The sequence below is a fragment of the Urocampus carinirostris genome, chromosome 10 (assembly GCF_059441175.1).
Source record: "Urocampus carinirostris isolate Australia breed hairy pipefish chromosome 10, RoL_Ucar_1.0, whole genome shotgun sequence".
NCBI lineage: Eukaryota > Metazoa > Chordata > Actinopteri > Syngnathiformes > Syngnathidae > Urocampus > Urocampus carinirostris.
The window spans coordinates 33373616-33401602 of NC_142358.1; the positions used below are offsets into that span (position 1 = coordinate 33373616).

Below are 27987 nucleotides of genomic sequence, written 5' to 3' on the forward strand. Positions count from 1 at the left end.
TTAACACTCAAATAATTGCATTCGAACACTTTCTTCTTGATTGAAAATGTTTTCTTTTTTGTGTTTGGATCATGTTTTGGGTAGGATATTTGTGTCTTTATTATGCAATCCAAACAAAAGTTGTTTCAATCAAAATCAATCAATGAGAAAAACGTTTAAACGCAAAAATAAAATACAAAAAAAAAATAATAAAAATAATTGGAAGTACATACAACTGTATTTACCAACAACTTCACCACCGCTTGCGGGCAACCGTGACCTTCTGTTAGAAAGACGTCATTGGTTTGAACACTTGTCATTCAAACTCGTCTGACCAATGGGGAAGCACCCGCCCACTGTTGGATATTTGGGTCAAAATGATTCAATGGGGAAAAATGAGTTCAATTAAAAAAAACAATTTCAATATCTTTTTTTTTTATTTAAATCAAGAATAAAGTCAAAACATTTTCAATTCAAAAATAGTGTTCAAATGCAATTTTTTGCATTCAAACACTTTTTTTCTTTGAAACAGTTTTTTGATTGACGTGAAGATTTTGTTTAAATATATTTTGTTCGATTGAAATTAACATTTTTTGATAGAATGATAAAGACACCAATTTACCTCCATAACCATTAATGTCACGGAAAATTTTATTAAAAGAATTTCCGTTGAAAATAAACTCCACAGACGAAACTTATTACTCAATCGTCTGTACATTGATGATAATATTTTCCACTAGAGAGCGACAGAGAGCAAAATGTAGAAAGTTCATTTGCATGCATCGTGTTTAAACACAAGTCAAAAGAATGATTACTTGTTAACTTTTCATTAGACATCGTCATGTGGAAATAAACTATTTATTGACACGGGACAAAAGAGGATATCACGTTTATTGGGTATCCTAATTCCTAAAACAGTTTTACATTCCACACAAAAAAGAATTTAACTTCAACCATGTCACAAATCAGCATTTTCTTTTAATTTTCCAAAAATTACACACGTAATAAAATCGAAATTCAACATCATGTAGCAACACAAATAACGTTACTGCGTACTTTTCAGTGTTTACTTTTGAGGAAAGGCGGAGAATGAGATCTTTTCAAAATAAAATCTAAAGTTGAACATAAAATAAGTTTAGCCGGATGGTACTGGGACATAATTTGAACTGTGACAATAACGGACATTAAGAACTTTAATAGGCTTCAACATTACAGTAGGTGCACCTGCATATCATATCCAAACCAGATTCAGCACAGTTCCAAACATTGATTTATTTTTAATTTAATAGCAAAGTTATTACTGGAGTTTTAGTTTCCAGTGGTGTGCGACAGTTTTCATTTCTCGTTGACATATAAAGCATTGGTCGGCAAACTTGTCTATGCCAAGGACCGGTTAAGCGTCTGATTTTATTCTCAATGCCCAGCCTTTTAATAACATTAGTAATAATAACAATAATCATAACAAGCTCAGATCTACCATACAGGTACTTTATCCCTGGTGATCTGGATGGCATAGGAAAAGGCATTTGATTGTATCTCATCACCACACTATTTTTCATCACCTCGTTATATTGCTTTGGCTGAACACTTTCCCATAATGCTCCATTACTATGCAATGGAACCTGATGGAATTGAGTTTAGCTAAAATGTTCAACATGGCACTGTGAGTAGAAACAGTATGATGATGAGATAAAGCCTAATTTATTTTGTCATTATACCTACAATCCTAATTAGCTTGTTGCTAGGACTACAGTAGGTGATCGCTGCTTGGCCCTGTGGCCGGCTGTGGTTTTGGAACTGCGTACTTCATATCCAGTTGATTTTTGCAATTGGGAGAAGCAATAAGAGCTTGCTCTGTCCACTCCACACATCGGCCCGGTATTGCAGTACCTCAGGGAACGGTGCATTCGCACTGATCGCTGCTTGGCCCTGTGGCTAGGACCTTGACTCAGCCCCTTGGCTGGCAGCAAGTGTCTCGGCCTCTTGGCTTTGTAGTGTATTATGATTTGACCGATAACGGATAATGGATAATTGATAAAGAATATAGAACAATAAACCTATACAAAATCCCCCCCTGCCATCACCGCTCCAGATTTAGGTTTGATTCTCACTCTACCCATTACTGAGCAGATGACGTCCATTTTAGCTGTATCTTATGTATAAAACCAGTATTTATTTTCAATCTGTGCCGCCCGGTGCCAAACAACCCCCAGCACGGTACCGGTCCGCGGCCTGGTGGTGGCCGACCACTGATATAAAGCACATATGCTGCTACGTAAGTGATAATTCTGATGCCAATCAATTTAAATGTGAAATATAAACAATATCTGTGTGTAATTTATCACTTTAAAAGGCATACGTTTTAATACAGCTCTTGTATTGGACCTCAAATTTGTTTTCCCTTTATTATATCCCAATTCTAGTCAACATGCTAATAAACTATATGCCACAGACTTCCGGTGAGAGTGAGGAACGATAGGCTATACTCCGTTTCCAGTTCCTGGTTGTGAAAAAAAAATGGCCGCCTTTTCGGCTGGTCAGGTCAAGTCATAGTTTTTTTGTATAGCCCTTAATCATAAGAAGTCTCAAAGAGCTGCACAGACTACAGACTACTGGTCTGTTTGTCTACATTTATTTTAATCTTGAAGTAATAAAACATTGAAATTTGACTTTAAAATAGTAAAAGGAGCTGCGGTTAAAGTTATGTCTGCTACACAAACACAAAACCGGATCCAGTCCGTTGGCGCTCTGGTCCTTTGGGCAAGCCATTGAAATACAGCACAAATGAACTCTACAGGAGCTTGGCATATTTGTTGAACTGCAATATATATTTAATTGTCATTTACTAGCGGATTTAGGTATTTACATCACATACCTAAGAACAGCTAAGTAGCCTACAGACAGGTTCTGAAATAAGCTCACCAGCGATGGCTCATTGTAAATTTTCTAGGGAATTTTATTTATAATTGGGATAATAAATCATTAACATGAAAAGTATCTTTCAATACATCATTAATTCTTGCAAAATCATATTTAAAATTAGCCTATAATCTATATATGTAAATTACTCATTGCCCTTATGGGTTGACTGAGCCTATTTCAACTCTCTGTCTAATAATTTAAATCTTGTAATAACACAAAAATAGCATAGTAATAACATGATATATTGTTATTTTAGAAATCAGTGAGGTGCAGTGACAGGAGGCACAGCCTCACTTGTCATCATGTAAATATAGAATTTAAAATATATTATGTAGATATATTTATTCAGTGTTAACATTGTTTTTCATACAACTTCATAATTTTTGGATTTCCTCTTTCAAAACCGCTGAATTTTCCTCATCATGTGACAAATATTTTTAATACAATGAGTATGTAATACTGTGCTGAGGCATTCGATTCTCCTGCCTCATGGCAGGGGGCGATAATGAGACAAAGGATTCAGATTTGCGGCACATCCCTGCCCCTGTGGTAAGTATTAGCAAGATAACAGCAAGTTAAGCCATTGAATGTCCTATTTTTGAGAATGGAGGATTACCTATCTATTGATACTTATTCAAAAGGAACAGTGCACAGACTTTTCTTATAAGTTAAGACAAGAAAATAAAACCTTTTCTTTTATGCTATGCTTTGTATATTGTTTTCTTGCACTGCCAAACGAACGATGAATATGATGTAGGCTCATTTATTTGTAAATATGACTGTGCCTCACTTGAAACGAACTTCCCTGCATGTCACTGTTAAAAAATGCATATCAAACTGGTAAATCTCACTTTTAAAACAATGACCTCCAATATACAATTTACCGTAAATTCCGGACTATAAGCCGCTACTTTTTTCCCAAACGTTCAACCCTGCGGCTTATTCAGTGATGCGGCCAATTTATGTAAGGCGCTCGAGTTACAGGCTAAACGCAATCGAGCAGCCCGATAAAGAAGGAAACAGAGCTACTGCACGCACTTTACCTTGCGAGCGTGTTTCTGGCGTGTGTTTGAATTAAGTCTCTTTCCCATACTAATGGAGGACAACTTTGGTGACGACAGATATAGGGAGGAAGATGAAAACCGTGATTTCTACATGTACGGTATGTTATTTGTTAACAGATCCGTTGACTGTATTGCGAGCGTGTGGTTAGTAGCGTTTTGCTACCCTTCACAGAAACGGTTTGGGATGAAGGTTATAATATTATTATTAAAGCTTTGAAAACTCTCTCGGTGTACCATCTTTCTTTGTAAATATGTGTAACCATGTATAATATGTATTTGCTACTGTATATTTTTGTAATGTATTTATTTGTATTTATTTTGAACACTTATTCTGATAAGTCTTGCACTGACCAAATAAAAAGAAGGGACGTAACAGACGCGGGGGATAACGGGAAGTGGGGACCGGTGAAGGTGATTGTTTGTGGACACGGCAGACAAAAGTGGATATATATTTTTCCCACCCTTACCTTTGGAAATATACACTTTTTTTCCTTGGATTACTTTTAACGGGACCTGGACTCTGCAGGTCTGCATCATATCCTAAGTACCGGTATCATTTTTCGTTTAATTTGCCGGCTGTGGTTGTTGAACTGAGTACTTTATGCTCAGTTAAAACCGCAGAACTCAAAATAGGGTCTGGGTTAATTTTGTGATTGTGTTACAGGTTTTAACGTGGGCGCACGCGGCTTATATGCAGGTGCGGCTTGTGTAAGTACAAAAGCGGTTATCCTCTTAAAATGTGGTGGGTGCGGCTTATAATCAGGTCCGCTCTATAGTCCGGATTTTACGGTAGTTTTTCCGTATTTTCTGAGTCTGAACATTAAAGCGGATCGAAGTTCAAGCGTTATGATCATAACCAGTCCCACCCCACTCTGTGGCATATAGCGCAATACCAAACCCAACCACAACATTGTGATCATCAAAATAAAGTCTACCACACAAATCAACTACTCTCATCAGATATCATTTAAAACCTGACAATTTCCCCCCCCTCACATCACTACAAGCCCTTAACATGTGTCACATTTGTATTGCACCACAAGATTGTATTGCATAGGATGTAAGCTGTAAAGCAGCTCCTCGTTGCCCAGCCATGATACTTGAATGTGTGTGTAAAGACAGCGTGCTTTCCTGTAAGCACCCGCTGCGATCCACAAAATCAAATCCAGCAAATATTTGTGCCTGGAGCTTGCAGGAAAACACAAGCCGCCACTCACAAACACATCTTAGCACTCTTGGTTATCGCTGCAGGTGGAGGTGACGCCAGCCTTGGATAGAAAAAGCTTCCCGCTTGGACAGACGCACACCTCAAAGAGGCCATCGGCATTTCCGGAAACTCCGCCTTGGCTCCGGGGAAGGTTGGCCATGCGCACCGTCTCGGCGTCCAGCACCAACTAGGCAGAAGGGTGGGATGAACCACAGCCGTAAACATTTATGATTCCAGTCCCTTCTGATGTTTCCTGAGAATTTACCTACAGTGGAACCTCGGTTTTCGAACGCCTCTCAGTTAGAACAAATCGGTTCTCGACCAAAAATTTCGAGAAATTCTTGCTTCGCTTTTCGTTCAAAAAATCGGAGTTCGAACGCCGGTACGCTAGGGGCGATGCTGAGCGGCGTACGGGTGTAGATTGCCCCCACACCCCGTGAAGAACTGTTATGACGTGCACGCGCACTTCTTTTCACTTTCGCTTTAAATATCGGTGAACGGAGTGTTTTAGCCCCTAATTATGCCTCCGAAGAAGGTCGGTGCAAGCAGCAAAGTTGCTACATGTGAAAAAAGAAGAGTAATGCGTACAACTATTGCATTTAAGAAAGCAATAATAGCAAAATGAAGAAGGTGTGCGAGTTTCCCTTCTTTCGAGGGAATAGAGCATGGCTTCTGCAGACCACCACAAAGGTAAGAAATCCTATTCATAATTCTTTTCTTTATCCTTTAACCGCTCACCACTTGTTGTGGAGACCCGGGTGCTAAATGACGTGAAACGGCCTGATTTTTTTATTTTTACACGTTCATGTTAGTGTAATCTTTCGTACGTTGGAACGGATTAAAACAATTTTACATTACTTTTAATGGGAAAAACGATTTTCGGTGATCGAACAAATCGGTTTTCGAACAGGGTTCTGAAACGGATTATGGTCGAGAACCGAGGTTCCGCTGTATTTGCTGTTTTCATGGGCTAAACCAGCTTACATCATGAGGGGGATCACCACAGGATGCGTGCGGATTGTAGACCCATAACAGTGGGAGTAGCAGTACGGGTTTGAATATAGCGAGGGAAGATTTATATGTTGGGCTGCGTTTTGAGAGTCGCAATTTACAAAAACAACATGGCCAATTTTTGTCTGTATGCGTGCACAAATTGCAATTTAACGATGTATTCGCCCCAAAAAAATTTCAATTACACACAGAATGTGAAGTGTTTCTCCCCACAATCTTGCAAATATGTTGCAAATTATTCCACCAATAGAGGACTTGAAAAATCTAGTCTGAAAGCTGACCCGTCTGTCCTATTTCATGTAGAGGTGTGACGCAATTGAAGGAACACAACACTTTCAAAGAATCCTATTAACACAACCAGGGTTGGGTAGGGTTACTTTAACTTGATTCCTTTCAATTACTTTTGGATTACTCCAATACCAAATATGCTAATAAAAGACAAAAGAAACTAAATATGAATAAAATGACTAAATTTTGTGCAGGCTTGGGGAGTAACGGAATACATGGAACGGCAAAAATGATGTTGGCAAGCTGTTTGGATTTATTTTCATTTTGTTTCTGTCGCATTTTATGTTAGTTTTGCCGGAGATCAGAGAGATCAAAGCCAGGAGAGAAAGCTTACCACGTGTTGTGAGTCATCATTTTATTCATATTTAGTTTCTTTTGTCTTTTATTAGCATATTTGGTATTGGAGTAATCCAAAAGTCATTGAAAGTAATCAAGTTAAAGTAACTCTATCCAACCCTGAACACAACATATGAGGCCAGCCCCTAAACAGAGAGCGATTTTAGTGAACTGCGATTGCACAGTTTTGAAGCGAAACGAACGAATTTCAAGAAGCGACGTCGAACAAAGCAGACATGCTTTTAGGAGGATTTCTTTTTATTTGTCTGCATAATCGTATATCGAAGAAAATATTTTACATGGTTGGATTCTATGGATTGTCCTTGATGTAACAAAGCCATTTTGACAGACATTCAAAGAATTTGAAGACAGCCAGGGGACTGGTTGGTGAGTTGCGCCGGCTTTATAGAAATTGGGTATCCTGTTTCAGACTGATCCTGATGTTTCTCTAATGAGTACATCTTGAATCCCAAGAGTTTAAGTTTTCCCATGATATGGGACATGACGTATTTCAGTGACTGGTGACATCGTACAGACACGTATTTGTGGGCGATGGGCACGATGTTTTTTTACGATTGCCAGAGGAAACAGGCCTTTTCAAAACCACCATAAGACCCGGCGGCCTTGCAGGTAGGGCGCCCGCCTCGAGACTGGGAGGTTGCTGGTTCAAGCCTCTGCTGGGTCATACCTAAGACTTACAACATTGGTACCCATTGTCTCCCTGCTTGGCACTTGCCATTAGGGGTTGGAATTGGGTGGTTTGGTCACCTAATGACTCCCAACACATCAGTTGGGTTCAAATGGACCCATGAGAATCTCATGGTAAGAATGTGGTACCATTAAACTGAAACTGAAACTAACAATAATAACTTATAACTAAACCAATGACATCATTAGCAATGTCCGCGTTTGCGGTGACCATTTCATAGCTGGTAAGTTATCGTGGTGATCCGGTTCGGATTTTTTTGACTCCCGAATGCCTTAGTAAGTGTAAGTAGGTTAAGTGTCGATGAATTGTAAGTGTTTGCTACTGTAAACTGTAAGTTTTAATTCTTCTTAAGTTTAAGTTATGTGTAAACTAGGCTACTGAAATACGAACTGGTCATCTGAGCTACTGTTTTTGTCCATGCTGGCATAAAAAGGCATTTTACTCGTTTCTTACTCGATATTGACAGGAGTAGTATGTGAGGCGAAACGTCACTCACAGAAGCTTTTCAAAGTGGATAGCACAATCTATGTGATTATAAAAAGATTTTTTGTTAACTACTCAAATAGTCAGTGTCTTGCTGCTTGTACATACTTATTTGAGATCACACCCGTTGCTAAGGCCGGGCCTGACCCTTCCACTAAGGGCTTGTGACCCCCACTGAAAACCTAATATACCCATTTTGATGCCTAGGGACAGGTCTGTTTGATATATTACTATCTACAATCTACCTTTCATCTATCTTTTTCTGTCAATCGGTTGCTATAAACTGACATCTATTCTGCCATTTTGTTTTAAAAACACATGCAGAGCTCTGCTAAGGCACACTTGTTTGCAAACACAAAAAGAGGTCTATAAGATTCTCAAAAGAGAAGCGTGTCATCCTACCAGTCCCACGCTGGACTCCAGGATCAAGTCCATGTTGGAGGCTGCTTCGATGTTCCCTGCCAAGGCTTTCAAATGCACTCCCTTTGGAGCATCCATTGTTAGTGAGCGAGTTGGAGACTCCAACCTGAGGATGCAAAATAAAACTTTAGGGTGCTCTTGGAAGAGCTAAACCCATCCGGCTTGGCCCCCACGGCATGGGGGGGGGCCCTCACCTCAGGTCTTTTAAGAGCTCCGACTTGACAAGAGGAACTTCAACTGAATGTTGGAACAGCGCCCCTTCAGGTCCTGAGAGAGAGGATATAAACAACATGGATGGTTTTATTTTTATGTGCAGCGGTACCTCTTTATACGACCACCTCCAAACACGATGATTTAGATGTATGAGTTTTATTAGGAAGAAAAATCTTGCAACAGGATATCCACGTCACAAACATTCCCGGGGGCTACCACTAGTAGAAACCGCTCACCGCTCTAACCCAAGCCTCAGCTTGTTCCATTTTGCGCCTGTAAACTAGTACAGGCAACAACAAAAATGATTCTGTTGTCAAATGTTTAGTGTTTACATTTAAAGTTACAGTAACTTTGATTTTAAGTGTACAAGCAGTGCTTATGTGTTTCCGTAGTGAGGTGGTTAGTACATTTGCCTGACACGCGAAAGGTCTGCGGTTAGAAACCAGGTGGAAATATTTGTTGGCCTGGAGAGGGATGGGCGCCACCATGCTGTATTTGCACAAGAGATACCACAGGAAATGGTGCCTTTACAACTCTTAATGGTTAAGGGAGCCAATTACTCACCCACACATGCTTATGTATCATCAACAGTCTCCCAATCTCATACCTGTCCACCTCAGCCGATTACCCCCCATATTATAGGTTGCAATCCCGCTTATGAAGCTATAATAAAATTAGACAATATAAGCAATCTGTGTGAAATTCCTTGCACAACCTTGAACCAGGAGTTTGAGAGTGTTCTCCATCAATGCTATGGAATGCCCTGCCTCCGGAGATAAGATCTGCAACCTCAATGGAAGTTTTTAAATCAAGGCTTAAGACACACTTCTATTCCAAAGTTTATGATTGATGCCAACCTCATATTCTGTATTGTCCTGTCTTTTTCCGACTTCCTGCCTGGTGGTGATACGAAGGAGAAGGACGATTTGAGATGAGTCAGCGGACCAGCGTTTGACCTGAAGCATGTGAACGCCTGCATGGACCAGCTGGCAGAGATGGGAAGCTGCGTCGTGGCCGTCATAGACTTTCTGGACTAGTTTACAGGCTGGGGGCGTCGCTGCTGTCATGCACTTTCTGGGCAAATTTTCAACATGTTACCTAGCTTATGTTTTTGTACTGTAATGCTAAATGTAATTCACCCTGGTCATCCTGGAAGGGGGATTACCACATGTGAGGTCCTTTCTCAGGGTTTCTCTTTTTCCCCACGCTGAGGTTTTGAGTTGTTCCTTGCCCGCATGTTGGTTTAAGATCAGGTAATTGTGTCATTGTAATCCTGTGCAGTCCTTTGAGACATTTTTGTGATTAAGGGCTATATAAATAAATTTGACTTGACTTGACTTGAGTCAGGAACTGATAGACCTAAACTTCTATGGATGTTGTGTATGGGGTCTATACTCATGCCATTTTTTAGTGAATTTTCTCAATGTCAACCATTTCATTTTTTGGTTAGTGGTTCATGGTTCATGGATCCCTTAACAGCTGGTGTCCTAGGAGCACCATTTCCTGTGGTGTGTCTTGGCCAAGTACAACCTAGTGGCACCCATCCCTCTCCAGGCTGTTTTTGGGGTAGGTGTTTGCTAACCCAAATAAAATAGATAGTCCTGGTTTCCATTGGTGCTAGTAGTGGGAGGAGCCTCCTGATCTGACTCAGATACAGCACCTTCATCACCTTCTGTTGTTTTTTTTGGTGTAAAGCTCTTCAGAGATGAGCCGGATCTCAGCATTGACGAACAGTTGGGTGTAACAATACTGATACTGGGGTACAACAATTTTGTTCTCAAATAATGAGTTTCAAATGACTGACGCATCATACAATACAAATTGCTTTCACATTTTTTTATGAGAATCTGTCTGGCAATAATGTCACGTCTTTTGGTTTTGTCACATATTAAAGGCTCTTGGTCCTGTAAAGGACTTTGCATTTGGTATATTTTTGTATCTATATTCAAGTTATTTATGGATTTAAACAAATGAATTCAAGGCTCACGGATTCCTTACCCCTTTAAAAAAGCTCACGATGAACGATGTTACTGGTGCCTCACGCACATTATGAAGAGGTACAGAGGAGAAACGACCAAGTGCTGCTATAGAAAATCTAAAAAAAAGTTCTAATGGAGAACGTAAATACTCTTTTTTTCAAGTACTGTCAGCTGTTGAATAGCAAGTAGCTATTGAGTCTTTTTTATATGGGGCCCATAACTGTGAAATCATATAACTATCAACCCAATAATGATTTTGCATTCCTAATTACAATCCCGCCTAAATTTGTAGTCAGTTTCACTGTTAATTAAACAACTGTCCCCATCAACCAGTTGTCCTTGTCGACCAGACTGTTTTTGATAAGCTGCTCCAGTGTTGCCATATTACTACAAAACTTTCCATGACTGACCATCTGTCTCCTTCTCCCTGATCCCCGAGGCATTTACTTGGTATTATCTTGATGTATGATTGGAAGCCCATTGTTTCCTGCTGAATAGTGTTAATATTGAACTACTTGGACTTGGAGTAGAGCCAGCTATAGAGTGTTCAGAGCGTTCCTATTTGTATTCCCTCCCAGTAGCCAGGATACAATGCCAGCTGGGTGATGACTGGAATGGTATATTTGTCAATGGCTTGGATCTGATTCATGTGGTTTAGTGAACTATGCAGCATCTGCCTTGGCCTTTTTAGGTATTTGGTTGTGGCTGACCCTTGGGCTGCCCTCCTGATGACTCAGATCTACCTCCTTTTATGCTGTCGTCTGTTGGGCCAATCCCTTTGTGTTTCTCTTCCTTTGCCTGGATATCCTCACTATAATGTAGTCCTGGTTTCAGTTGCCTTACAGTATTTTCTTGTAGGGTGGATCAAGGAGTAGGGGTCTTGCACACATGTCCCGGAATCTAGTCCTCAAGACCCAGAACGCTTAATACTTTAGAGGAGTGCTAACAAGTGAAACTTAGGGCTACATTTGTGTTATTGATTAGCGAGAAGGGCTACCAGTTTCATACTTATTCCTAAAATAACTTTTCATGCTAGTATTATTTTGGTTTGAACAATTTTATTGACACTTTTAACAGCAATTAAACACATTCACAATTTCACCATATCATATTCTAACAAGGTTTCTGGAGGTAAAGTGAAAGTGTGACATTCTGCCTTTACTCTTTATTTCCGCCAAAGCTTGTAGTTCTTGTTTGATCGCGTCCTTCTTTCATCACAGTGCTCCCCTTTACGATGAGACGAGTCGTCACAGTCCTCACCCAAGCCACTCCACAATGAAGGGCACGGCCAGTTCATAGGTGTTGTTGAAGTATACAAATTACTTAATCAAAACCGGGGGGTCCGAGTCCATTCTCTGAGGGTCATTGAGAGCGTTACCAGTGTCTGACTCCGGTATCTCATTTGGAGACCCACTGGAGAAAACTCTGGAGTCCTCTGACTCTCTTTCTGTGATTCCAGGCCTTCCCCTTTTTTCTGGGTTAGGGGGGAGCAGAGGACCTGCAAGTCTCTTGTTTCCTTGCCCACAAGAAGAAGGAATCAGATTTTTTTCTTCCCCGCTATGTCGTTATCATTTGGTTATTACCGGTTTGTAATTTCAGGAAGTTGGGTTTAAATAGGCTCAGTTAACCAATGAGACAGCTGACTTAAATAAAGGGCATAAAATATAATATTATTAATAATAATACTACTAGTAATAATTTCTAAAATAGTTTTACAAAAATTGGTTGAATACTTGAAGAGTCGAGTCAAGTCGAGTTTCTTTGTACTGCCCTTACTTAAAATAAGTCTCAAAGGGCTGCACAGACTACGGACTATCATTAGGCCATCCCTTGATCTAAATCCTACATGAGGGCAAGGAAAAACTCAAAACTTCATTGTAGAGTACAGTCATTAGTAAGGTGATCAAGTATCTTGTGGATTCTTTTTTCAAGTCAGTCTAAATTCCTGGAAAATCACAATGAAGGCCTTTTTCTTACTCCAAGTGTTTATCTACATCCAAGTTGTGAGACTGGTAAAACCAGCACAGGAACTGATGCAAGCAGTTTGTTTGACGTTTTGTTATAACAGAATATTCTGGGCACAAATGAGCTACAGGACATTGGCTTGGAAGATTTATGAGTGCACCGTCTAAATGTCTGGCAATAGCTTTTATACTAGTAGGGCGGGACGTGACAAAAAGTAAACTTAACAGATAGTTTAAAAATCTTTATTTTACACCAGCCCTTTTTCTAAACTGGGTCCGGGAATTAATGATACAACTCAAGGTCTTCTACTAACTGCAAACTAAAACACCACTTGAAACAATGTAGAGACTGAATAAACATGGATATGTCAATAAGTGATGTAATTTTTTTATATAGCCATAAATAATAACACTCAAATAGATGAATATTAGCAGCACGGCGGCGCGGTGGTTAGCGCATCTGCGGCACAGTTCTGGGGTCATCGGTTCAAATCCAGCTACCAACCTTCCTGTGCGGAGTTTGCATGTTCTCCCCGTGCTTGCGTGGGTTTCCTCTGGGCACTCCGGTTTCCTCCCACATTCCAAAAACATGTGTGTCAGGTTGATTGGCCGGTCAAAATTGTCCCTAGGTGTGAATGAGCGAGCGAATTGTCTGTCCCTGTGTGCCCTGCGACTGGCTGGCAACCAGTTCAGGGTGTCCCCTGCCCACTGCCCAGATATGGCTGGGATGGGCTCCAGCACCCCCGCGACCCTACTGAGGATAAGCGGTACAGATAATGGATGGATGGATAGATGAATAATAATGGCATGCATTTATACCGACTAAATAACTCAAAGAGTAATCAATTTTTCTTTAGTATTGTTTTCTCTTTTCATGAATTGAATAAAATTGTATTTCAAATTTCTTTTTTAGGTACCTGTGATCCGTAGTTTGTCCGGTCCAATCATAGCCAGCTTCCCATCAGCAGAGAACATCAGGTCGTCGTTGATGGAGGTGATGAGCATGTTTGGAGTGTGTCCTTCCGTTTGTTTTGGACCTGAAATGACATTTGTGGTTCCGTAAAGCCAATCAATTATGCAAACATGCAAAAAAGACCAGAATTAAGACAAATGAGCAAAAACGAACTGTAGACTGACTCCACTATTGATCTCACATCTGAATGGGTGAAAATGTGTGTTTATGATGTGTGTGTATTCTCCCACCCGTTAATTCTTACCTACAGTTATCCGCCTTGTGACGTCTCCATTTCCATCGCGGGCATCGAGGAAAACCTTTTCTGTATCCGAGTGTACAAGAAGTGGCGAGTCCTGAAATTATAAGTAATTCGCAAGAGGAATATTAGTTACACTGCACTGCCAAAATGAACTTATTACTGCTTTGACAGGAAATGTTGCTCATTTTAAATATATTTTTATGTAGTTAAACAAAAAAAAAACTCTGTGAAATAAGCATACCAAATGATATACAGACGCTCCCCTACTTGCGACCATTCGACTTACAAAAAACGGTAGATACGAACATTTTCTTCGGGATGTCGAAAAATATCTAGACATTGCTGTAAGTTAGATTTTGTATTGTGTGCACCTTTTTCCGAGTAGAGGACATCTTCTTCTTTCATTACATTACATTACCTTTTTCCGCCACTACCGGCGTGTGGCGCTGTGAGAGCTCACCCAGCATCCACCCCGAAGAAGAAATCCGGCTTCTACTTCCTCGTTCGTGTGCAAACAGACTACGTGTACTATACCTCTAGTGCACTGAGAGCTTTGATGTTCTTATGTTATATCTCGTGCATCCATTTAATATGGTTGGTGTAAAGTGTAAAGAGGAGGCAAGCCGTTTCTTTTGAAATTAAAGTGGAATAAGAAAGCTTGATGCGGTTGAGAAAATGGTTGGATCGCTTTTTTTCGGTGGAGGAGGATGCCACCTAACTGTTGAAGCTCATCTTCCAAAAGTAAGTTAAACTTAACTTTATCTAGAACATATTTTTTTATGAAAAAAGTACAAAACAATACTTACTCACACAAGCCTTAAACATACTTACACAAACCTTACACATACAAAATCTTGCACTGAAGCAACTTATGAATAAATTCAACTTACGAATCTCATTTGTGAGTAGTGCAGTGTCTGTACTGTATATGTGTTTATCTTTTTGGGAAATATTTTTTTATGTTTTAACATTCAAAACATCATTCATATTGGATTATTATGTTCATTTCACCTATATTTTTTCTTATTTTACTAGAAAAGTTTAAAAGAAAGTATTTATGAAGATGTTTTTTTAAGTAAAAATGTTCTACCATTGGGTGAAAACGTTTTTTTTGCAGTGAACAACACAAATGTTATTTCTACATAGCAAAAGTAACATCTTTTTACCTTATTACCAGAAATGTTTCACTATATTTTAGACTGCTTAACTATGTTAAATTTAGAAAGTCAATTGTTAAAATGATGTTAAAATGTTAATAGAAGAAAAATAATACAGTAGAATGTGCAATTTTCCCATGGTCAGCTAAATTAGAACATTTTGCTTGTTTTAAAGCCCCAGTGTAGCAGCCTGGCAACGAGTATGACCATTTTGAGAGCCAGCCGGCACAGCAATCTACCAAATCACTCAGTAACGAAATAACATCTCAGCAGTAGATGCCGCCATCTTACGACCAGTTGGTTGGAACCAGGGCGGCACGGCAGCTGAGTGGAAATCCAGCTACCATTCTTTCTGTGTGGAGTTTGCATGTTCTCCCCGTGCCTGCGTAGCTTTCCTCCGGGCACTCTGGTTTACTCCTATATTCCCCAAAACGTGCATGTCACGTTGATTGGTCCAAATTGTCCCTAGGTGTGAATGAGCAAGTGAGTTGTCTGTCTCTATGTGCCCTACATCTGGCTGGCAACCAGTTCAGGGTGTCCCCCTACCCACTGACCAAAGATGGCTGGAATAAGCGATTCAGATATTTGATGGATGGATAATGGTTGGAACCGATCCCTGTCGTGAGTCAGATCGTGTCTATAACAGCATCCATTATGTTGGAAATGTGATAGCATAAGCAAAATAAAAACTATAAACCACTGTAAAATGTTGCCATGTGCCGCTCGCAAGCAGGCTATAAACCACACATGCGCCGCAAACATCCCTGACGTCCGTCGGAAGCTTGTGGTGGGAGACTTCAGGAGTTTGGCCGCCATCCAAACTGGCTGGGAGCGCTCGGAAAAGACTGGTTAAACAGGGACGGAGTAATAACAGCTTCTCTAAATGGCTTATTTAGCAGGGAGGAGAACGAGCAAGGATAATAGTCTCACATACTTCTCTAGAGTGGATCTCCTCAGCATAGAGGGGCAACAGGAACTCGGATTCTCCCTCGTCCAACTTCACGCCCTCCGAGTGGACTTGCAGGAGGCCCATTCCTTCCTGAGGTTACGTGACACACCAGTTCAGCTCATACATGAAGTGCTCTTCAGAATTTGGAAGCTGCGCTTACCGAGTTGAACCACATGACCCTGAAGATCCAAATGGTGAGAGCCAGGTTGACCACCAGGATGACGATGAGCAGCAGGACGAAGAGGTAAAGGCATCGCTTGCGCCAGCCGTAGATGCCTACCTTGTAGACGGGCTCGGGCCCGACCGGCCTGGGGGCCACGCCGCCCTCTGTGCTGATCTCATACTGTTCGCCCGCCATCTAAAAGCTGCTGATGCAAAAATATCGTAAGGATGCTTGCTCCAAGAAGATAGCAACACAATAAAAAGTTTAACTGCATTTGTGCAGTAGCAGTCCTTTTCAACGTGTCTTCATCAGGTACAAGTCAACCAATGAATGGCATCTATGTGCAGTGACGTGCAGTGAGGTCCTTGTCAGGTAAAGTTATATTTACAAAGAAATGAACCTTTTTCATCATTTGAGAGATAAATATATTAACAATAGCATAGACAAAAAACATTTTATCGTATTAGCATGACTTTTAACTTACCGTATTTTCCGCACTATAAGGCGCACCTAAAATCTTCAGAGGGTTGTCGGTGGTCAAAAACAGGTCGTTAGCCAGAGCGAGGGATCAGAGCATGGTCAAACGGACAAAACGGCTCGATGGCCGGAGACAAACGGCCATGTAATCATGACACAGGGGATTATATAAGAAATGAGAATGAAATATATCCCATATGAAAATATCAATAGATATTTTTTCACTCCGTCAAGACATCAGAATGGGACTGCCCAAGGTTGATTTATGTTGGAAGTGTACAATCGAGAAAGGTGGGAATGTTCTAACTTCCAAAATGGCTCTCTTACGGGAAAATGTTGTTGACTGCATGACAAAAGTTGCATGTACTCCCCACAAATCAGTGAGACGGTGTTTTCTGAGAGCTAACTCGGATACATCTGCTCTTTAAACTACCGTATTTTCCGCACTATAAGGCGCACCTAAAAGCCTTTATTTTTTTCAAAAGCTGACCATGCGCCTTATAATACAGTGCGCCTTATATATGGATCAATATTAAGTCGCAAAGTCTTGCAACTAAGGCAAGCAGCCGCCGACGAGATTTTCCCCCGAAGGCGAAGTAGTCCGCGGTGTATGCTGGGATTTATATACCGGCGTTTTATTTCCTAACCAATGTGTCAATCATCATTTGAATCAGTCACTATTGGCTAAAGTTATTCGCGGGTAAAGGAGGCTGATCCTTTTCATCATTTACAGACTCGCATAGGCTAAAGGGGCAAAACAAAGCGTGCAACTGGCTGAAAAAAAAGGAATGTGAATCACACGTTGGGTTGCACTACGGCATAGAGAAAACATTTTTTACTAGTCTGTATTTGTAAATATTTTACACGGTTGGATTTACTACACTCACGGTTGTAAGAAGACCATGGTTGCAGACAACAACAGCGACACTGACTCGGTTAATGACGACCTTGATGAGACGGAGCCGGATGTGTTGGATGGCCCATTCACTAAGATGGTCAATTCGAACACTGCAGAAGAAGAATTCGAGGGATTCGTAGATGAGGAGCTGATAGAGTGAGCTTTATGTTTTTCTATTGTGTGTTTACGTTTTACATTTTACAGTTATTATGTTATTGCTTTATTGTTATTGTTTTGCACTTGTTATTGTTTTTGCACATTACGAGTGTCACTATATTGCGATTGCACTAACGTTTAATTTGCCACAACAGTATCAGACGTTTTTTTGCGTGTTGACTAAATGAAGGAAAAGTAAAATGTTATGCCTTGCTGTTGTTCAAAGATGTTAAAGATGTGTCACGAAAATGCTTTACCTCAGAGAAAATAATAAAACAGCTGTTTATTCATTTTGGGAGTGAATGGAGTTGTGGAAAGCTTGTTTGTTATCTATTAATAAAGTTTGACTGACCTATCTGACTGTTTTGTTGACATTCCCTTTAGCGCGGCACCATCTAATGGTTGCATAACATAACTACAGCCTCTACTGTAGCGCCTTATAGTGCGGTGCGCCTTATGTATGTAAAAAGTTTTAAAATATATAATTCACTGAAGGTGCGCCTTATAACACGGTGCGCCTTATAGTGCGGAAAATACGGTAAGTTTATGTGCTGCTCCTTTTGAATAAAAGCATTAAAAGATAGGTAATCCTCTGTAACAAAAAAAGTCCATGCAACGAGAAAAAAAAAGTACTGAATGGCTTGACTTGCTGTTAGTGTCACGACCAGAACGGAAACAGGACCCAAATGGGTAGCGATAACCACAAGTTTATTGACAGAAAGTGGAAGGGCAGCGCCCGCGATCCGGTGCTCCCTCGACACGGGAGGCAAGCCGCTCAAACAATCCGAATCCGGAAGTGGATCTTCCGGAGCGGGAGATGGCGGTGTCAAGGACGAAAAAAACAGGTCGACAGCCGGGACAGGAGAGCAAAAACGTGGTCGGGATCAAAAACGGGTTGTAGGCCGGGACGGGAGAGCAACCGTGGTCGGGGTCAAAAACAGGTCGAAGCAGGAGACAAACGGGGAGATCAGGAACAGACGGGTGGAAAAACGGATGTAAAAAAAACGGGACAGACGGGAGTCTTGCCTTGTAGAAACAGAGGTTTGCTGACGGACTGAAAACAGGAGAGTGAAAGGACTGGGCTTAAAAAGGACAGGGAACCAATCAGATAGTCCGCAGCGGTTGGCGCCAAACGAGCGGGCACAGGTGATCCAAATCAGTCATCATGACAGTTAGCTTGCTAATACTATCACTAATTCTATTTTTGTGCGTCAAATCAGAATCTTTTGTCTCATTGGTGCCCTCTGTCATTGGGTAAGAGAATTGCGTGCCTCACTCTGTATCTGCAGACACTCAGCACAGTAACGCGTTACATACTGCTCATTTTAAATAAGAGTGTCAATAGATAGGGAATCCTCAGTATGAAAACAAAGTCCATGCAATAAAAAAGAAAATGGTGGATGACTTGACTTGCTGCTAGCTAGCTTATATCATCACTAATTCTATAGTTTCGGGCTGATGTGTGCGCCAAATCAGAGTATTGCTAAGATTGTCCGATTGAAGACTTGTAATTGGGTGGTCTCCAGAATATATTCTTCCGATAAAAACTTCTCGAGAAGCACTTTCTCTACAGCCTCTTAATTTACCAGCATTCTCCTCACCCGAAATTCAACAAAAACGTGAAGGACAAGATCAGACTCCATTATTATTCTTCAATGGTCATAGTTTTGGCCCTCTCTTCTGCCTGGCAGGCAGGATGCAGCAGCAGGCCAGGTCGGAAGAGGTGCTAAAAGTGTGCCTGCCAATCACAAATCTGGGCATACAGGTAAAGACTGGCTGAGGGCGCTGGGTGAGAGAGGGGATGGAGTGTGCTATCTATATACAGAAGTGGCGCTTAGAGGAATTTGGCCGTTTGTCAGTAATACCAATCTGATCCAAGTACTTGCTTAGTATCAATAATATCGATATTTGGGTCAATCCGCCCATTGTCTACATCAGACAAAACGAAAAAGGAGCTGTTGAGCTTTTGGAATTGCACCCGTGTGCTCAGCAGGGTTGGGTAGGGTTACTTTAACTTGATTACTTTCAATTACTTTTGGATTACTCCAATACCAAATATGCTAATAAAAGACAAAAGAAACTAAATATGAATAAAATTACTAAATTTTGTGCAGGCTTGGGGACTTACGGAATACATGGAACGGCAAAAATGATGTTTGCAAGCTGTTTGGATTTATTTTCATTTTGTTTCTGTCGCATTTTCTGTTAGTTTTGCCGGAGATCAAAGAGATCAAAGCCAGGAGAGAAAGCTTACCACGTGTTGTGAGTCATAATTTTATTCATATTTAGTTTATTTTGTCTTTTATTAGCATATTTGGTATTGGAGTAATCCAAAAGTAATTGAAAGTAATCCAGTTAAAGTAACCCTACCCAACCCTGCCAATAAACATGACCCAATACATAACTTACATTATGGTTGGTTGGTTGGTTGTATCCCTTAACCACTAGGATCATAGGGGCACCAATTCCTGTGGTGTGTCTTGGGCAATTACTGCCTGTTGGCACCCTGGGACGATTTGCGTTTTAGGTGAATGTGCTAACCACTGCGTTGTACATAACTGATATTCCTAACTCGCACTTTAAACTAATTGTATTTAACTATGTCCCAATCTTAGTTGAATGTTCGTCCTTTCTTCAGATCTTTCCAGATCCTGTTGAAGTGGTGCTTGGGCCCGAGACATCTTTGAACGGCAGAGAACCACCAGAGAGAGCGTCTACCCTCCATTGTGGTGGAACCCACTGAGGTGAGCGAAGTGGAGAGCGCCGAGCTTCGCTGGCCCCCAGAAAACAGGAGAGAAAGCTTACCACGTGTTGTGAGTCATAATATTATTCATATTTATTTTCTTTTGTCTTTTATTAGCATATTTGGTATTGGAGTAATCCAAAAGTATTTGAAAGTAATCAAGTTAAAGTAACCCTACCCAACCCTGCACATCAGCAATACCAATCTGATCCAAGTACTTGCTTAGTATCAATAATATCGATATTTGGATCGATCTCCCCACCCCCAACATCAGAGAAAACGAAAAAGGAGCCTTCGAGCTTTTGGAATTGCACCGTGTGCTCAGACACACCCAATGCATATCTGAATCATAGTGCCAATGGAAAATGTGAGCACTTTTCCAGCAGTTTCACAAGAAAAGGGAAAGTCGAAGGCGTTTTACTAGAGAGCAAGTGGCAAGCTCCCTGAGCGACAAATAAATAACACACCGGTGTGAAGGCAGATGGAGGGCCAGATGTAGCTACGCCGCCTGGCCTCCAGTCAGCACACTGGCAGCATTGCATGCTGGGACCACTACAAGCCGCTCCAGGGACGCATTTACCTTCCTGACACAAACCTTTTGGAGTTCAGCTCCTCGCTAAGCGGATATTCTTTTTTAATTGCTCATTTGCGGCAGTAGCTCAGGAGGTAGAGCGCTCGTCTTGGGATCAATGGTTCCTAGTTCGAATCCCGGCTCGTCCGTGTTACATGTCGAAGTGTCCTTGGGTAAGACACTGAACCCCTAATACCCCCAATAAGCAGGTTAGCGCCTTACATGGCTGCAAGGCCGCTATTGGGAAATGTGGAGCACATTGTAAAGCGCTTTGGGAAGTCATTGACTTGAAAAGCGCTATATAAATGCAGATCATTTCATTTGGGGGCGGCAGTAGCTCAGGAGGTAGAGCGCTCGTCTTGGGATCAAGGGATCCCAGTTCGAATCCCGGCTCGTCCGTGTTACATGTCGAAGTGTCCTTGGGTAAGACACTGAACCCCTAATACCCCCAATAAGCAGGTTAGCGCCTTACATGGCTGCAAGGCCGCTATTGGGAAATGTGGAGCACATTGTAAAGCGCTTTGGGAAGTCATTGACTTGAAAAGCGCTATATAAATGCAGATCATTTCATTTGGGGGCGGCAGTAGCTCAGGAGGTAGAGCGCTCGTCTTGGGATCAATGGTTCCTAGTTCGAATCCCGGCTCGTCCGTGTTACATGTCGAAGTGTCCTTGGGTAAGACACTGAACCCCTAATACCCCCAATAAGCAGGTTAGCGCCTTACATGGCTGCAAGGCCGCTATTGGGAAATGTGGAGCACATTGTAAAGCGCTTTGGGAAGTCATTGACTTGAAAAGCACTATATAAATGCAGATCATTTCATTTCATTTCATTTCATTTCATTTCATTTGCACGTGTGCATGCTTTTATCATGATTGTAAAATGCAGACAAATAAATTCTTCTTCAACTGGGAGATCATTCGACTTATATGAAATGTTATTGTTCTAATTTATTGTAAAATAATAATAATAATAATAATTTCCTTTGTATTGTCATTCTTTGTAACAATGTACACAGAACGAAATGTCGATACACCTGACCCGTTGTAGCGAGTCGATGCAGCCGCAGCCAACAGAGGGCGCCGCCATTATACCAATTAGGTATGACTCGGCCGAGGCGCGACATGATGAAATTATCCCAAAAATCTAAAATAGCACATTGTAGAAAAAAAATGCTTACTATAAAAACATTTTAGTTTTATAATAAAATACTAAACATTAAAACAAAATGTCAAAAATAAACATAATATTCAACAGGATGAGAATATTTTGCTAGTGTCATGATTGCCGATTGAGCGCAGCTGCGGCGGCTTAATTGGCGCCAACAGCCCGGACAGCTGATTGGTGGACACTCTTTTTTAAACCCCCGGCTTTCTCTTTGAAGCCGTCAGATTGTTACGCGAACTGTTGCCTTCATCTTAGTAAGCCTTTGCGTCAGACTCCGTTCCGGTCCTGTTTTTTTCTGCCTGATCTTTGTTGCCAATCTGTTTCCGGACCTGACTACGTCCCATTCTGCCTGCCTGTTACCTGACCTGTTTTGTCCCATTACTTGTCTGCCTCCTGCTACCGACCTCGTTTACAAATTCGACACGGCCTTTGATCTCCAGCCCCGGCCAACGACTTGCTATTCCCGCCTGTCTCCGATCCTCCTCGCTCGACACGGAAGTGCCACTTCCGCGTTCCCGCCACCTGCTACCCGTGTTTGTCGATCCGCGGATCGTGGAAGCAAGCCTTTCTCTCACTCTTATCAATAAAAACTGAGAAAACGAGCGCTATTGGGTCCCGTCTCTGTTCCTGGTCTGTGACAGCTAGTGTAACAAGTAGAGGTAACATGAGCCTTAAAAAAATTGTTGCCCGACCCGAACCAGGACCATGGGTATTAAAGCCCGAGCCAGCTTGGGTCTAAAAAATTAACTTGATTTGCAGGACCGAGCCCAAAGTAAAGACGAAATTTCCTGTTTTTTTGGAGGAGGAGAGGTGATTTAGGATAAATAATAGTAGCCTGTCTTTTGTAATGAAATCTAACTTAAACAAGACTGTACAAAGATTGCCTTTTTTTACATTTCTTTACCTGTGGAGAATATATTAACCAACAGTTTTTCATAATTTATATATTTTTTAAGAATTGACAGGAAAAAATAAAAGCTGCCTGTCACTTTTTGGGTTAAAAATGTCGTGATTACTGATGTGATGCACCTGTGACCGCTCTTTTGGCGCCAACTGCCCCTGACTCTGATTGGCTCCCTGTCACTATTGAAACCTATGTCTATCTGTTACCTGTTGTCAGTCCGTCTGCAAACCTCAGTGTACTCTAGGCAAGCTTATTCGATCCTGGCCCCCGCCTGTTTTTGCTCCCATCTGTTCTCCTGGCTTCTAACCGTTTTTTGATCCGGTCTACTTGCCTCTTCTGGCTTTCGACCTGTTTCCGAGCCCGACCACGTTTTTTGCTCTCCTGTCCCGGCTACCGACCCGTTTTTTCCGTTCCCGACACAGCCATCGCTGTCCCACTTCCGAGTTCAGAGCAACCTGCTTCCCGCGCCCAACAATCACCGGATCGTGGGTGCAACCCTTTCCTTTCTTCCAATAAAACTGAGAGAAACGTAACGCAAGTGGGTCCTCTCTCCTTTCTGGTCCTGACAAAAAAAATGGCCATTAACCACAACAGCAGAACCTCCATAAGAGTCTAGTGTGGCACTTAAAGAGAGTGAGAATGAGAGACATAGAACAATAACGGGTGGATAGTAAAAAAAGGATCCAGTGAGAGAGAAGCCCAGCCCAGTGTTCTGTAATTCTATTTGTATTATCTACTTGTGCCTTTGAGAGCGTTGAGTACTTTTGATTTTCAATTTTTTTTCCTCTTATTTGACTCTTTCATTGATTCAAATTATTGTTTTCTGACATAGCTTTTAGGCCTAGAGTGTTTATCTGTGGTGGCTTTCTCGCATGTTGTTTGATGACTACGGTAATCACGCAGTGTATGTATGCATGTCAATATTCCGCTCTGTACAAAAAGTACAATAAGCTAATAAAATTAGCTTATGAATGAACTATATTTTATGTTGACAATGCTTTATCAATTCCAACCTGGTCATCCTGTTTATTTTATTTTATTTTTTATATTATACTTTAACTAACATCCATTGGAGCCTGGTCATCCTGGAAGGGGGATTACCTCATGTGCGGTCCCTTCTCAAGGTATCTTCCTTTTCCTCATGTTGAGGTTTTTGAGTTTTTCCTTGCCCTCATGTAGGTTTTAGATCAGGGGATGGAGTAATAACAGTGTGTAATTTGTAATAGACTGTGGTCTGCGAAGCCCTTTGAGACTCCTTATGATTAAGGGCTACCATTATAGGGTGTCCTCTGCCCACTGCCCGAGAATAACTGGGATGGGCTCCAGCCGCCCCATCCCCCCCACCCCCGCGACCCTACTGTGGTTAAGCGGTGCAGATAATGGATAGATGGAAAAATAAACATGACTTGACTAACCCTTTTTTATATCATGAGTAAAAGTTCTGTTTGGTATAAGTTTCAGAGTTGCTGCAGTCAGGTCAGCCCACAGTAGGGCGTCACCGACAGGGTAGGACGTTTCGGCAGAACACCGGCCCAACCCCGAACGTAATGATTGACATTTTAGGCCCAATTCGACACGAAACTTGACATCTAGTGGTCAAATATTACACAGAGTCCCTTCAAGGAATGACAGAATGGCAAGAAGACAATACAGTTGTGATGGAGGACAGCTAATTCTTCAAACAGGAATAGAACACTTGTACCGAACATCATGTCCATCGCTGTGTTGTTCCTTTAATCTTCTTCTTCATTACGGGGTCCGGAATGGAAAGTAAAATGGAGACGTGATTGCGCTCCGAGTTAATGAGGCGACTCACGGCTTTCGGGTCCACGTCGCCGCAGCCTGATGGAGTCGTTTATTCCACCCTTAATGACGGCCTCGTACGCGTTTCTCCTTTCGAAAGCGTCATTTGCATGCACGCTAGTGCAACTTTTCCTTAGCGACCAAACAAAAACCACGGCGGCGGTCAGGGATGCTCAGCTCGAGGCGCACAAGCTGACGTTTCAAGGAAATATTTATTTCCTTAAAGGTGGGTGTCCGTAGCTTTCAAATATTCCACTTACTGTCGCCATCTTCTGGCTGAAATCGTCATTGCAGCCTCTGTCAAGCTCTTTTTTGTCGCACGTGCAAGTACGGTGTCTTATTTAGATGCGCTCGAGTATTTGATCCATTTTTTTTTCATTTTTCTGGTGGATTGGGTTGGCATTTCGACTGTACTTGAAACAATCCTTTTCTTATTTTCGCCATTTTCATCCTAGATTAAAGGAAAACCTCAAGCACACATGTGATATTACCCTCCACCCCCCCAACCCGCAATCCCCCATCCAAACATTCCTCCTTTCTTCCAGCCTAATAAGCTTCGTGGCTGGAACACCGATGATAAAAGTAAGATAAGAGCAGATAGGCGCGGTGAAAAAGTATATATAAAGGTTGTTTGAACTCAGTTGGGCATTGTCAACACATACTTAATCGAGTAAAAATTTTCCTTCAACTTTTTAAAGACACTCCAAACTATACACCCTACTTCTAAATACATGCTTTTATTTTGAAGCCTGTCAGCCATGGAATAGAGAATCATGTCAGTTGTATTTAGTTTGAGAGTTGAACACATTTGTTTTTAAACTGTTGAAATTGATATTGCTATTTTTATTTGAAAACGAGTGCTAAAAAGCACACAGAAGAATCCAAACTATGGATTCTGAAGTAAAAAGCAAAAAAGAATAACAAATTCAGGACCTACGAGGATTTAAAAATCTACTTTTATATAAAAGTGAATGTATTTTTTCTTATTATTTGAATCAATATTGTTTTTTTGGGGGGAGGATGAAATATTGTTTTACCACAAGGCGGCGCTAAATAATAAACAATGTCCCTTTAAAACTTCATGACAACTTTAAATGGACAGTGTGTATTATTTGAACACTAGATGTCACTGTTTGGTGTAGTTTAAGTGAAAACAAGTGCTAAAAAGCACAAAGGAAGATACAAATAAGAGAGATTCAAAGTGGCCAAAATGCACTGTTTTAGCTCTCATTTTTTGTCCAGCCTTTTTGAGAGTTTTGCGCAGCAGCAAGATGGCGAATGAATATGTCATTTCCCCTAAGGTGAGACTCATGTGATGTCAAATAAATGATGATTTCTCGAACTATTCATATTTCTTTTAAAACACGTGCATACGATAGTTTATGCATTTTATATCATTATTGTAATGATAATATTGTAATGTTGTTGTTTTTTTTAATAAATGATGGGGTTTTTTACCATTAGGAGTGGCAAAAAATATGCACCTGGGTTCCTCAACGTGAGCACCAGGTAGCCCCCTGAGAGCCCCCGAGTAGCCCGCGGACTGGATCTGAAAATTATCTCAACGGTGATGGGTAATAGTGATTTTCTAGGAAATTGGACATGATCAGTGTCTTTAAAATTGACTGTGCTTATTTCAACCCTGGGCAGCATGGCGGCGCAGTGGTTAGCGCGTGTGTGGCACAGTTCTGAGGTCGTGAGATCAAACCTTCCTGTGTGGAGTATGCATGTTCTCCCCGTGCTTGCGTGGGTTTCCTCCTGGCGTTCCAAAAACATGCATGTTAGGTTAATTGGCTGGTCCAAACTGTCCCTAGGTGTGACTGAGCAAGTGAGTTGTCTGTCCCTCTGTGACCTACGACTGGTTGGCAACCAGTTCAGGGTGTCCCCTGCCCACTGCCCGGAGATGGCTGGGATGGGCTCCAGCACCCCTGTGACCCCACTGAGGATAAGCGATGCATATAATGGATGTATGGATATTTCAACCCTACTTACAATATTTACAACCTGGTAATAATAAAATAATAGAATTGTAACAACATACTAATAAAACAAGTTGCTATTTTGCGGTAACAAGTAACATAAACTAGCTCTCAGGTTCAAAAAGCTTGGCAACCCCAGATAAGCTGTCCCTTTAATGCCAATTGACTTTTTCTTGTCGCTTTCCAACGTTTTCCTTTAACAAATCGTTTTCTCAAAGAAATGTAAAAATATGATGTCAATCAGTAAGACAACTAAACGAAAATGTGTAAAAGGGGTTTGGTCAAAAGCAGGGTTGGGTAGGGTTACTTTAACCTTCAATTACTTTTGGATTACTCCAATACCAAATATGCTAATAAAAGACAAAAGAAACTAAATATGAATAAAATTATGACTCACAACACGTGGTAAGCTTTCTCTCCTGGCTTTGATCTCTTCGATCTCCGGCAAAACTAACAAAAAATGCGACAGAAACAAAATGAAAATAAACCCAAACAGCTTGCCAACATCATTTTTGCCGTTCCATGTATTCCGTAAGTCCCCAAGCCTGCACAAAATTTAGTAATTTTATTCATATTTAGTTTCTTTTGTCTTTTATTAGCATATTTGGTATCGGAGTAATCCAAAAGTAATTGAAAGTAATCAAGTTAAAGTAACCCTACCCAACCCTGGTCAAAAGTATCCCTTCAAGAAGTGGACTTCCCGTCATTCACTACACTGGTTTAGCTTCTATAAATAGTGAATTGTGTCTGTACTGTATCGCAAGTCCATTTTAGAAAAAGAAAAACACGCACACATGTGCATGCATACCCACTTGAGTGGTTTGTCTCATGGTTCGCGTGAAATAACCACATCCAAATATAACTCACACGGACTCCCTTATTCCTCAAGTGCCCTATATGGTCTCCTTGTCAAAAGACACAGTTGGGGTGTCCCCAAAAAAGGGTCAAATGTCACACAAGAGAGCATGACCGCAACATTTGCAAAAGGAAAACAAGGAAAAGCAACTCACCTCGTTTTTGTGTCGGACGGTGCAGTTCTTCAGTATTCGCTCGCTCCGAAGTCTTGCCAGGCCAGGCGCTCGACAGCTGCGGTCCATAAATCGAGACGCGCCTGACACCAGACGGCGCTCACGCTCACGTGCGTGCGCACAGAAGAGCGTCGCTGATATGAAGAGAGAGGGAGAGAGTGCGAGAGAGGGAAGGGGGCGGTGAGTAAGGATAGGGGTCCACGCA

The 27987-nt window shown here is 41.3% G+C and overlaps 1 protein-coding gene and 1 pseudogene across 1 annotated transcript; one reads left to right on the forward strand and one right to left on the reverse strand.

Moving 5' to 3' along the window:
- Positions 1–1738: 1738 nt before the first annotated feature.
- LOC148358790 (U2 spliceosomal RNA) lies at positions 1739–1891 on the forward strand (annotated as a pseudogene).
- Positions 1892–2377: 486 nt separating this feature from the next.
- Positions 2378–27907, reverse strand: sgcg (sarcoglycan, gamma). Its single transcript, XM_088345307.1, has 8 exons — positions 27765–27907; positions 16056–16260; positions 15881–15985; positions 13793–13883; positions 13493–13612; positions 8614–8686; positions 8402–8525; positions 2378–5359 (listed from the first exon to the last, which is right to left on the reverse strand). The coding sequence occupies exons 2-8, from the start codon at positions 16251–16253 to the stop codon at positions 5192–5194; spliced, it is 879 nt and encodes a 292-aa protein (XP_088201433.1). The 5' UTR covers positions 16254–16260; positions 27765–27907; the 3' UTR covers positions 2378–5191.
- Positions 27908–27987: the final 80 nt, after the last annotated feature.

Coding starts and splice junctions, on each gene's coding strand:
- sgcg (XM_088345307.1), bottom strand. CDS start 16,253: ATGGCGGGCGAACAGTATGAGATCAGCACAGAGGGCGGCGTGGCCCCC. Junction 15,986..16,055: donor GGGTCATGTGGTTCAACTCG/GTAAGCGCAGCT, acceptor ACGTAACCTCAG/GAAGGAATGGGCCTCCTGCA. Junction 5,360..8,401: donor TGGAGTCCAGCGTGGGACTG/GTAGGATGACAC, acceptor CCTTCTGCCTAG/TTGGTGCTGGACGCCGAGAC.